This window comes from Drosophila elegans, unplaced genomic scaffold (genome assembly GCF_018152505.1).
Source record: "Drosophila elegans isolate 14027-0461.03 unplaced genomic scaffold, ASM1815250v1 contig_183, whole genome shotgun sequence".
NCBI classification, from domain to species: Eukaryota; Metazoa; Arthropoda; class Insecta; order Diptera; family Drosophilidae; genus Drosophila; species Drosophila elegans.
In genome coordinates this window covers 8,038,996-8,050,215 of record NW_024545550.1, presented here as the reverse complement: position 1 = coordinate 8,050,215, position 11,220 = coordinate 8,038,996, and the positions used below count along the sequence as shown (strand labels likewise).

Genomic DNA, 11,220 nt, shown 5'->3' with positions numbered 1-11,220 from the left:
AAAACGGAAGTAACAATCGGGTACTACTACGATTGGTAGGGTCCACCTCGCATGGCCTTGGCATCCAACTTCTGCTGATAGGCCAGTCTCTGGAGGATCGTGGGATGCGTGTGATGCCAGCAGGCGTAGCAGTTATCGTAGACCGGGAAGCTCATGTGATCGGCATAGATCTTGACCAGGGCCAATCTCAGTTGGATGGAGTAGCCCATGCGATGGGCGAAGGTATCGGCGGCATACTCAAAGCGTCGCAAATTCCACAGCATCAGGACGTTGGCCAGCGTGAGATATGGAGTGAGGGTGAACCGAAGGACGATGATGAATCCCACGATGATGGGACACAGGCCGGGTGCGAATCCCACCGCCATGTACAGCTGCGGGCAGTGGAAGAACAGGCCAAAGAGTCCCATGGTCAGCAAAAAGTGCAGCTTCATGATGATGGTGGCCTTGTAGAAATGCCCATGCTTCCAGTGACCCAGCTCGTGGCACACCACGCCCGCCACTTGGGTGTTGGTCAGTCCCCTGCCCACTTCGTACGGCTGAAGCTCACCGACATCCAATCCCTTGTTCAGCAGCAGGGTATCGAAGATGACAATCCTCTTCAAACAGCAGCTGCCATAGAAGTAGGCGTTGCTATACTGCATGGTCCGAGTCTTGATGATGAACACACGCTTCATGGGGAATCCAACCATGTCGCAGACCCGCTTCACCTCCGCATACAGAGCAGTGCCCTCCGGCAGGACTACCTGACGTCCAATGCACGGAATGCAGCAGTAGGGTAGCAAGAAGACCAGCATCAGGGTGAACAGGGCCCAGAAGAGCCAGAACCACAGGAAGAAGTAGTAGCCGACGAAGGTCACGCTGAACACAATGGCCGCGGCCAGCGGGAGCAGCACCAACTGGCTGAGCAGGATGGCCAGGAGGCCGATGCAGCAGTACAGGTACCACGGAAACTTCCCCGACATCCCATAGCGCAGCTCCAGCAGACACTTGTCGTAGATCAGCACGGGAAGGAACCTCAGACATATGTAGATGGTCAGGTAAAAGACGAAGATCAGGCTGATCCAGATCTCCGCTGAGGTCACCGCTGCCAGGCTCTTGGTGGCCAGTCCCCAGAGGAAGGGATAAAAACCCAAGGCCAGCTCACACAGCGAGAGGATCAGGTCAATTAGGTACTTCCAAAGCTGCAGTTCCGTTTTGTGCAATTCGTAGATCCTAGCCCGATGGTAAATCTCCGGCGGAATGATTCCTCTCAGCTCCTCCGGCACCATGATCGAGTTCAGGCACACCAATTGCTGGGGATAGACAATGGGCGATGGGGATTAGAGATCAGTGATCGAGGAAAAGCCAACTTACCTGTCTCTTGGTGAGTATCATCTCCCAGATCCGGTCAACTAATACAATCAGACATAGCACCACCAGTATTATAACAGGGTCTACCTTCGGCCAAGTATCGTAGAATGCCATCAAAACATATCATATTCCCCCAACAAACAACAACAATTGTTGTAAGAGATATATCTATTAATACCGAATAATCCGGATAACTCAATCAGAACCTACTTTGTTTTCAGAAAAAAAAAGCGAAAGTCTAACGTCGAAGTTCCTCCAGATGAGCCAAACGATCCAGCATGGTGGGATGCGTGTGGTTCCAGCTGGAGTAGCAGGAGTCGGAGACGGGGAAGGCCAGGTTATCCGCATAGAGCTTGAGCAGCGCCTGGCCGAGATCTCCGGCGTATCCGAGTCGGTAGGCGAATCTATCTGCCTCATACTCGAAGCAGCGCGTCATGGACAGAATGCTGAAGTTGGCCAGCGTCATGTAGGGCGTCATCACGAAGCCAAAGATGATCAGGCATCCCACGACGATGGGCTGCAAGCCGGGAGCAAATCCCACTGCCTGGTAGATGGGTCCATGGGAGAAAAAGGCCGCAAAGAGTAGTATTGTCAGTATAAGATGAACTTGGAATGCCATGATTGCCTTGTAGAAGTGCCCGTGCCGCCAGTGACCCAGTTCGTGGGCCACCACAGCCGTCACCTGCGAGTCCGTCAGTCCTTTGCCCATTTCCTCAGGTGACAGCTCGGCAAGATCTCTTTTCCCTCTATTCAGCAGCAGGGTGTCGAATATCACAATCCTCTTCAGGCAGCAACAGCCGTAGAAAAAGGCATTGCTCCCGGTGTTGGGATCGTGCACCCGGATGATGTATACCTGGCGCATGGGAAAGCCCACCTGCCGCGTCAGCTGCTCCAGTTGGGTGCGCAGGTTCGAGCTCTCCAGCGGCACACGCTTGCCCATAAAGGGATCGATCACACATGGAATCAGCAGGAGGATGAAGAATGTCAGGATCAGAGTTTGACCATACAGACCGAGAGGAGCATATGGTCCCAGGGCCAGAAACATGAACACCAAGGCCACCACTACCGCGATGGTAAAGGCAGTTCCCACAATCAGGTCAAAGACAAATTGGCAGATGCGCATGAGCCACGATGGTTTGGCCCTGGACTGCACACTCGTGATGCACATTTTCTCGTAGATCATGGCCGGAACCATCTTGAGCCAAAGGTAGAAACTCAGAAGAAGCACAAAGATCACGGAGACGCAAGCCTCGTGCTCCATCCACTTGGCCACGGCGCACTGGCCGGCCACTCCGTACAGCCAGGCGTAGAAGCCCAAGTACAGCTCCAGGACGCCCATTATAACCGCTGTGACCAGGGTGTTGGCAATGGTAAACCAGCCCTTGTGGATTTTGTAGACCCGCATCTTGTCGTACAGCTCCTGCGGCAAATATGGACTGATCACAGTCGGAACTTTGTGCGCTTTGTAGGCCACGTTGATCTGGAAGACAAATTATTAGTATTATACCAACAGCAATTTTAAGATCTCCGCATCAATTACCTCCCGCAGCAGCAGATAAATGGCCCATACATTGTCCAGCACTAAAAAAGCTATGATTATGTAAAGTATTGCTATTGGATCATCCCAGAAATACGCAGTCATGTTGGGTTACTCTGATTATAGCTAGGCATTTTAGGCATATTTTTTGTTAATTTTGACGTTAGAAAATCATTTTGGGCTGGGTTCTGATTGATGGATTTTAAACTACCGGTTTACATGTTTCGTTACTTCCCTCTTTGCAAAATGTGGAATATTTTCTTTGGGGTTCGTCCCCTTACTTTATTTGTTTGTACGTTAAAACAAAGGGAACAGTATAAACTTTGGTCTTGTGTGATGTGAGCGGTCTTAGTTCAGCTTCTTGTCTTCCTTGAGCTCCTTGAGGCGATTTAGTCGCTGAAGCAGGGTGGGATGCGAATGGTTCCAGGTGGAGTACAACCAGTCGTAAACGGGAAAGCCCAGGTTGTCCACATTCAGTTTGATGAGGGCCTGACCCAACTGCTCAGCAAAGCCCAGCTTGAAAGCAAACTCATCGGCCTGGTACTCGAACCGGCGCGACAAAATGGTCATGGCGAAGTTCATGAGGGCGTTGTACGGAGCCAGGACATATGTGAAGACAATCAGCAAGCCCACAAGAATGGGACGAGTGCCGGCCTGGAAGCCCATGGCCTCGTAGAATGGTGGGTACTTGAAAACATTGCCAAAGACGAGGAACATTAGGAAGAGATGCACCTGCATGATAATGATGTTCTTGGTGACGTGGCCCAGTTTCCAGTGGCCCAGCTCGTGCCCCAAAACGGCCAGAACCTCCTCGTCGGTGCAGCCTTTTCCCTTTTCGTCGTCGGTGAGCTCGGAGTCGTTGGATTTACCCTTGTTCAGCAGCAACGTATCGAAGAGCACAATTCTCTTCGAGTTCCAGAGGCCATAAAAGTAGGCGTTGCTGTGGGAGGATCGCTTGGATCCCTCCACCACGAACAGCTTGGTGAGCGGGAATTTGAGCGAGGCGGCCAGATCCTCGATGGACTGCCTCAGAGCACCCTTCTCCAGCGGAGTGTACTTGTCGAACAGCGGTGCAATGAAAATCGGGTACAATGTGAGTAGGACCAGTGAGATAACGCCAGTAAAGATCCACAACCAGATGAAGAAATTGTCGCCCCCACGCTGAACAATGAAGATAATGGCCGCCGTGATGGGAATCATGAGCACCTGGGTGACCAGGAAGCCCTTGAGCTGATCCCAGGCGAAGAAACGCGCTGTCTGCTTGTTGAAGCCGTGCGTCTCCTCCAGCACGAATATCTTGTAGATCTTGAAGGGCAGTCCCTTAAACGTGCCCAGCACATTCGATATCAGCACAAAGACGCAGCTGACGATGATCTCGTTCTTGGAGTCCCACTGCAGGTGCTCCACCACCTCCACGGACAGCTGCCACAGCACGGCAATCAGTCCGATGTACAGCTCCAGGCAGAGCAGGCCCACGTCCATGACCACCGCCTTGAAGATGCCGAAGTTCTCCTGGTCCAGTCCATATTTCCTTGCCTTGTGGAACGTCTCCTCGCCCATGTGTGACGTCAGCTCGGCCGGCACCTTCAGTGCAGTTCGGTACACTTTCACCTGGGGGAGAGAGGTGGAAAGGGATCACATTAAACGGGCATCGCGTATTGCCAATTAACATTTGCGACTCTAAATTTATCACTTTGCATTGATAAAATTCCTTGCCAATTGTCGCCATCTCGCTTACACACCAGCCGGCATACGGAAAAACTCACCTGTCGCAGCGATATGTAAATCTCCAGGGCATTTTCGATAATAACCAGAAACAAAATGCTAAGCAGCACGGTGTCTGCGTCCAATGAAGACATATTTAAATGCTATTTCATTAAAAACTAATAAAACTGGAATTTTACAAGCGCCAGTGACGAATTGTGAGTGTAGTGTGACCGTTGCTCGGTCGTTTAAATATATCAAAAGCGGAATAGATTTTGTTATCGATTATTTGGTGATGGGAGTTCTGATGTATGTGACAGTGTCGACTACCAAAGAATCAAAATAAAAGAAAGGATGTTGTTTTTAAGGCGATTTTACAGCAAAACTGGTCGTATAGCCCATATTTCGAAATCCCACAAGCCAGGCGACTCTTTGAGCATCCAGGTAAACCATTTATTTTTTTGTGTTGAAAGCAACCCCATTCAAAACATTGCATTCGTTAAAGGGCTGGATCAAGAATGTTCGCCGGCTGAAGAATAACACATTTCTGGACGTGAATGATGGATCTACGAGCAGTAGGTTTCAGGTGGTGGTGCCTAGGACTCCCGAGAACCAGCATTTATCTCCAGGCAGCGTAATTTCGGCGGTGGGTCAAATCCAGGTGGCTCCAAATGGCAGCTTTGAGTTGCATGCACAACGCGTGGAAATGTTGGGTAACTCATTAGATCTAACCAACAGAATTTGGTATCCTTTAAAGCAGTATAATCAATTGTTCAGCGGACGGACACCTGCAGGAGGGATATCCCTTTAGCCCCAAACAGCAACATCCACCGGAATATGTCCGTGAGCATCTGCATCTGCGTTCCCGCGTTGATTTCATAGCCGCCCAGATGAGGCTAAGGCACAAGGCCCAAAAGGCCATTCATGATTACATGGATGAACTGGATTTCGTGCAGATCAATACTCCCCTGCTGACCACCAATGATTGCGAGGGAGCCGGAGAAGTGTTTCGGGTTCAGCCGGACTCTGAAGCCCTACTGAAACAGATGTCCAGGCCGGGAGTTCCCGTGGAACAGAGCTACTTCGACAGCAAGGTCTTCCTCAGCGTCTCCGGACAGCTGCACCTGGAGGCCATGTCCTATGGTCTGGGCAACACGTATACCCTCTCTCCGGCCTTTCGAGCGGAAAACTCCAAGTCGCCATTGCATTTAGCTGAGTTCTACATGTTCGAAGCGGAACTGGCCCATCTGGATGAGCTCGAGAAATTGGCGGGGTTCATTGAAAAGATGCTCAAGTCAGTGACAAATCGCTTACTGGAAACAAGCTCTGAGGATGTGCATTTTTGTCAGAGGAACTCCAACAGCAGCTCAGATCTGCCTTGGTTGCAAGTTCCGTGGCAGATAATGAGCTACGATCAAGCCCTGCAAGTGCTGCAGGACAATAAGGATAGCTTAAAGACAGCAATAAACCTGAACGAAGGTTTTTCCAAGGATCAGGAACTGTTTCTAGTCAACCACTGTTCTGCTCCCGTGTTCGTTGTGGATTGGCCCGCTGACCAAAAGCCTTTCTACATGAAAGTCTCGCGCACAAATCCCAATCGAGTTCATGCACTGGACCTTCTAATGCCTGCAGTTGGAGAATTATGCGGCGGAAGTCTGCGTGAAAGTGACCCAGCAGTTTTGAGCTCCCATCCGCAGCTGCCAAAGGATCTCTCTTGGTATGTTGACATGCGAAAATACGGAGGGATTGCTACTGGAGGATTTGGCATGGGCTTTGAGCGATATCTGCAATTGGTCACGGGTGTCAAGAACATCCGAGATGTGATACCCTTTCCCAGGTATCCACACAGCTGCAAGATGTGATTTTTTAAAGGTGTAAAATATTGGGGTTTATTATGTTTGTTGAAAGTGTAATAAATGTATATTACTTTAGGGTATGTGTAAAATCATTTAAATGGGGGTATCTATGTAAAATATGTTACTTTTCTACGAACATAATAGTGGGTGGTCCTCAATCTAACCGATTGGCCAATAAGCCTTTACAGCTGCCCCAACATGGGTTTTCGGCCTGGCCAGGCCTCCTTGGCATACTTTTTCTTCTGTGGACATAGAGCATCGCCCTCGCCACTGGAGTCATGCGGATCCTCGCCATAGCGACGCACTGAAATGATAAGAGAACAGGTAATCAGAGGTAAAAAAAATTCAAGGATGGGTGGTGGCCTGAACCCTTACCATTTGCATTGGCAACGGCCAGCTTTTGGGCCAATGTGGAGGTGGGCTCCACTGCTTCATCGAAGACGGGCAAAACCTCGGGCGCGGGATTTGGCAGCAACAAGCCCAACTTGGAACCAATGCTCAGCGGTGAGATGGGCTCCAGGTCTCCTTTTCCGTGCGTCTCGGCCGGCAGTCCTTGATAGAGAGAGTTAGTTGGCGAGTGGGGCACCGGAACATTGGGTGCGGGCATTTCTCTGCCTCCCTGCTGCTGGTTTTGGTGATGCTTCATGTCCGCCAGTGTTTGCTGGAACATTTGGTGCACGTGGGCAGCACTGACACTGGACAGGCTGCTGCCCGAATGGATGCCCATGTGGTTGACATCGTAGCGGGCCCGCTTGGCAGGCACCACAGTGGTTTGCACCAGGTTCCTGAAGCGTCCCACATTGGGATCCACATCTTCTGGGTTGATAACGATCTCCTCATCATTAAATGTGACATTACGTATGCGACGACCCTGCTTCAAGGCGTTTTGCTTGCGCATATTGGTGTCATCATCGATGCCCAGCATTGAGATGCGTCGGTTGTGGGCCGTATTGTACTCCGTGAGATTCTAGAGGGCAATGGTTTAGTTAGTTGGTATAGGATTGTGTGCACTAAACCTACATCAAGCTCGGTTTGGCTTTCGGGCAGGCCCAGCAGAGTTCCGTCGCTCGTTTCGCTGAGCGGCAGGTCCTCCATGATATTGTTGTGGTGCCCCGAGGGGCGTTCCCTGAGTATGTAGTTTCTGGTGGAGGCTCCAAAGTGAAAGGTGCTGTTGATCTGCAGCTGCGTGGGCTTGTGAGCCTCCAATCTAAGTGTGCCAATAAACGTGCCATGAGCTATAGATGATAACTAATTAGGTAATCTACATAAAGAGATCCCGGATTTGATCACTTACTGGAACCCAAATCAACGAGGTAGGCGATGTTGAGATGCTTGTGGTAGACAAATGCCGAGTGGACGCGCGAGCAGGAGGCGTGGTCTATGCAGAAGTCGTTCATTTGGCTGTTTCTGCCAAATAAATAGCATCTTTTCTCATCGACCATCAGTTTTTGTACAAGTTTGTCGTCCTTCAGCACATCCAGATGCAACCCAGTGGGAGGTTTGCCGGCCCTAAAAATAGATATTATTGCTTGTTCTTGGGGAAAATCTTCTCTTGCATTTATTAACCCACCAACTGGGGATGTCGTAGCTGTTGGCCATGCGTTTAACTTAAGTTAAGTCCCGTAGAAAACCGGTTAAAAACTAATTTGTTTATTTTTATGCAAAATCCTTGGCGAACGGCCAGTGTGTACACAAAATCAATGTGGCCAATGCGATAGTATCGACTGATTAATGACAAATGGGGTATTCCTTATTTAAACAATTTGGGTATTCCCGAATCGTCTGAATCTCTGAATTGCTGAAATTCCGGAGGAATATACTGAAATTCGGTCAGCTCTTCCATACAAAATTCAACTCGATGAAATTTCAAATTCAAACGTTTCGGGAATACCCAGAATATTTTCAAATTGGGGTATTTTAAACAAATTTGTAACCATATATAACAACAATTTCTTAACGGCAACATACTTTATTATTTTTAATTTTAGGCCAGCGACAAGTGTTTTCAAAGATTGGGCAATTATTACACTTAATATTAATCTTTCCGGAAACACACCTGGTGTGGTAAAAAGATAAACAAAAAAACAGAACAACTCAATTGTTGGAAAACCATGAATAATACCATCTTATATCGATCTTACCGTTAATAGCTGCCCGCTTTTGGTGATATATTTAAAAGGTTGCGCTCCGGTCACACTGGCAAACGCTACAGACAGACAACAAAAACATAAATAACGATTGCTGAGAATTCTAAAAATAATATAAGGAAATAAGCAGTAGTTAATCCAATTAAAGTGGCTTAATTAATTAGCGCTAAAAGAAAGAGAGAGTTACATAAATGAAAGTGACGTGCGCAAGTCACTCTTTCGCCTTTAATTTTGTCAAATCCGAAAACCTGTTTTGGATGCCCGTGAACTCATCTATAGCCACCTTGTGACGTCCATAGCCACAATTATTAATCATAGATAATTAGCGGAGGGAAAAATGATCACAACGACGGCGATTGCGGATCTTTGCATCTTCCTGCTGACCTGGAACGTGGGCACCCACTCGCCGAGGACACAGGAGCTGAGTTCACTGTTGTCCCTGAATGGGACCACCACCTGTCCGAATAACCAGCTGCCCGATATATATGTGATCGGCTTCCAGGAGGTGAGCACCACGCAGGTGCTGAAGATCTTCCAGGACGATCCGTGGGTGCTGAAGATCGCCAGCACCCTGCAGGATCACCAGTTCGTCAAGGTGGACTCGAAGCAGCTGCAGGGCATCCTCATTACGATGTTCGCCCAGCACAAGCACATTCCGCACATGAAGAACATCGAGTCGGAGGCCACGCGTACCGGGTTGGGCGGCCTGTGGGGCAACAAGGGAGCCGTGAGCATCCGGCTCTCCCTCTACGGAACCGGCGTCGTCTTCATCTGCTCCCACCTGGCCGCACACGATGATAAACTAAAGGAGCGCATCGAGGATTATCACCAGATAGTGGACAATCACAAGTATAGTGCCCAGGGATATCGCAGCATCTTCGACCACGACTTTGTCTTCTGGTTCGGAGATCTCAACTTCCGCCTGTCAGGCGATATGTCCGCCTGGGATGTGCGCACGGATGTGGAGAACGCGCGTTATGCCGATCTTCTCAAGCTGGACCAGTTGAACCTGCTGCGCGAGAAGGGCAACGCTTTCAGTTTGCTGGAGGAGCAGCAGCCCGATTTTCCGCCCACTTTCAAGGTTATTCTCAAATCGTTATCTTAGATAAGTTAAACTTTAATTGAATTAAATTATATAGTACTCAGGTTTTTTTTTTTAATTTTATCTGCTGACTGAAAGATAATTAATCTTCAATTAAATTTAACACTAGTAGGTAACGGGTATAATCTTGTGCTATCTTTTTAATTTCCTCTTACGGATAAGCCCAAATTTCTTATGGATTTATAGTCGGCTATTACACCATTGTTAGATTTATAATAACAGTCATAAAGCTTTGTTAGCCCACTTGAACTCCCTTATTTTCAATTAAACTAAAAAGGTATTTGGTAGAAATTCTTTTAAGGCTAAGGCCAACTTTATAAGTGATATATATCCATCTATCACGCTTTTATTAGATTTAAATGAACTGTCATTTGAACTCCCTTCAAATATCTTAATTTTATCACTTGTTAATGATTATAATTTTTTAATTAGTTTTGGCTCATTTTAAAATAAAAGCAACTTACAGCTTAGAAAAGAATAACAAAAGCTAGATTAAAATTTAAGATAACTGTCTTTTGGACTTCCTTTTCAAATCTTTATATTTTTTATTGCAAGTTAAGTAAAACTTGGTAATAATTATTAAGCTTCTAGAAATCATTTTTGTTTATTTTAAAATCCAAGCAGCTTTAAAGCTTTGACTAGAGCAACACGCGTCAGAAAAGAAAATAATTAAAAGTCCTTCCAACCAAGTTCCCACTCAAAGTTAGACTTTAATTAAGAAATCGATTTAATTCCCCTTATCTCGAGTACCAATAAAACGTCTAATTGATTCTCCTTGCAGTTCAACGAGGGCACCAACGACTACGACTTGAAGCGACGACCCGCATGGTGTGATAGGATCCTGCATCGCGTGCAGAGCAACATTTACCCGGGCATTACCCTGAGTGCCAACCAGTTGTCTTATCAGTCCCACATGGACTACATGCTCTCTGACCACAGACCCGTATCGGCCACATTCAGCTACAAGGTGGAGGCCGCCAACCAGACCTACACCGACGAGGAACTCCATGAAATGACGCACGGAGCTGCCTCCACTCCAGCCGCTCCAAATGTTAGTTTAACCTTCGCTTTTGTTGTGCTTGTAGTTGTGTCGTTTACTCAACTTTGATTTCGCTTCTTTTGTAGTTATTTAACGCTGAACTAGAGCAATGGTAGAGCCGCCGTGATGTCACTTAATTGTAAATCTTTGAAACTTGTTGCATGCTTTAAAATAAGATCTAAAGTCGAGTTGTAGTGTAATTAAAAGACTTCCTTGCAGAAGGAACCAGCGAAACGTAAATAATATCAAGTACAATGTGATGGAATCTCTGCTAATTAAGCAATAAACAAGCAATTCTCAAGTAGCTTCCAAGTATGATATATAAAGATATACATAGTATCAGTCAATTAAATTGAGATTCTATTTATTTGTTTGTGTTAAACAAATGTATTTTTGTAGAAAAACCTGTTGATCGAATAAAGAAATCTGTTACCTCTCAAAATGAATCACTTCTTGTTTATGATTACCGATCAAATCCGAGAACA

At 47.3% G+C, this 11,220-nt stretch overlaps 6 protein-coding genes across 7 annotated transcripts; 2 read left to right on the top strand and 4 right to left on the bottom strand.

The window, feature by feature from the left end:
* Window positions 1-26: 26 nt before the first annotated feature.
* Window positions 27-1,555, bottom strand: LOC108144434 (CAAX prenyl protease 1 homolog). Its single transcript, XM_017269318.2, has 2 exons — window positions 1,354-1,555; window positions 27-1,292 (listed from the first exon to the last, which is right to left on the bottom strand). Exons 1-2 carry the CDS (start codon window positions 1,462-1,464, stop codon window positions 27-29), a joined length of 1,377 nt encoding a protein of 458 aa, XP_017124807.1. The 5' UTR covers window positions 1,465-1,555.
* LOC108144436 (CAAX prenyl protease 1 homolog) lies at window positions 1,503-3,041 on the bottom strand. Its single transcript, XM_017269320.2, has 2 exons — window positions 2,891-3,041; window positions 1,503-2,830 (listed from the first exon to the last, which is right to left on the bottom strand). The coding sequence occupies exons 1-2, from the start codon at window positions 2,990-2,992 to the stop codon at window positions 1,589-1,591; spliced, it is 1,344 nt and encodes a 447-aa protein (XP_017124809.1). The 5' UTR covers window positions 2,993-3,041; the 3' UTR covers window positions 1,503-1,588.
* A 102-nt stretch (window positions 3,042-3,143) lies between these two features.
* Window positions 3,144-4,838, bottom strand: LOC108144435 (CAAX prenyl protease 1 homolog). The gene is made up of 2 exons (XM_017269319.2): window positions 4,654-4,838; window positions 3,144-4,498 (listed from the first exon to the last, which is right to left on the bottom strand). The coding sequence occupies exons 1-2, from the start codon at window positions 4,744-4,746 to the stop codon at window positions 3,236-3,238; spliced, it is 1,356 nt and encodes a 451-aa protein (XP_017124808.1). The 5' UTR covers window positions 4,747-4,838; the 3' UTR covers window positions 3,144-3,235.
* Window positions 4,839-4,909: 71 nt separating this feature from the next.
* LOC108144433 (probable asparagine--tRNA ligase, mitochondrial) lies at window positions 4,910-6,527 on the top strand. Its single transcript, XM_017269317.2, has 3 exons — window positions 4,910-5,035; window positions 5,097-5,304; window positions 5,369-6,527. The coding sequence occupies exons 1-3, from the start codon at window positions 4,946-4,948 to the stop codon at window positions 6,451-6,453; spliced, it is 1,383 nt and encodes a 460-aa protein (XP_017124806.1). The 5' UTR covers window positions 4,910-4,945; the 3' UTR covers window positions 6,454-6,527.
* Window positions 6,454-8,148, bottom strand: LOC108144437 (nuclear inhibitor of protein phosphatase 1). Its single transcript, XM_017269321.1, has 5 exons — window positions 8,018-8,148; window positions 7,742-7,956; window positions 7,468-7,682; window positions 6,823-7,414; window positions 6,454-6,751 (listed from the first exon to the last, which is right to left on the bottom strand). Exons 1-5 carry the CDS (start codon window positions 8,044-8,046, stop codon window positions 6,630-6,632), a joined length of 1,173 nt encoding a protein of 390 aa, XP_017124810.1. The 5' UTR covers window positions 8,047-8,148; the 3' UTR covers window positions 6,454-6,629.
* A 472-nt stretch (window positions 8,149-8,620) lies between these two features.
* Window positions 8,621-11,181, top strand: LOC108144850 (inositol polyphosphate 5-phosphatase K). Of its 2 annotated transcripts, XM_017269994.2 has the most exons (3): window positions 8,621-9,675; window positions 10,478-10,747; window positions 10,822-11,181. In XM_017269994.2, the coding sequence occupies exons 1-3, from the start codon at window positions 8,932-8,934 to the stop codon at window positions 10,849-10,851; spliced, it is 1,044 nt and encodes a 347-aa protein (XP_017125483.1). In that variant the 5' UTR covers window positions 8,621-8,931; the 3' UTR covers window positions 10,852-11,181. The 2 variants fall into 2 exon arrangements, with proteins under 2 accessions (XP_017125483.1, XP_017125482.1); XM_017269993.2 differs by having other exon boundaries at window positions 10,478-11,181.
* Window positions 11,182-11,220: the final 39 nt, after the last annotated feature.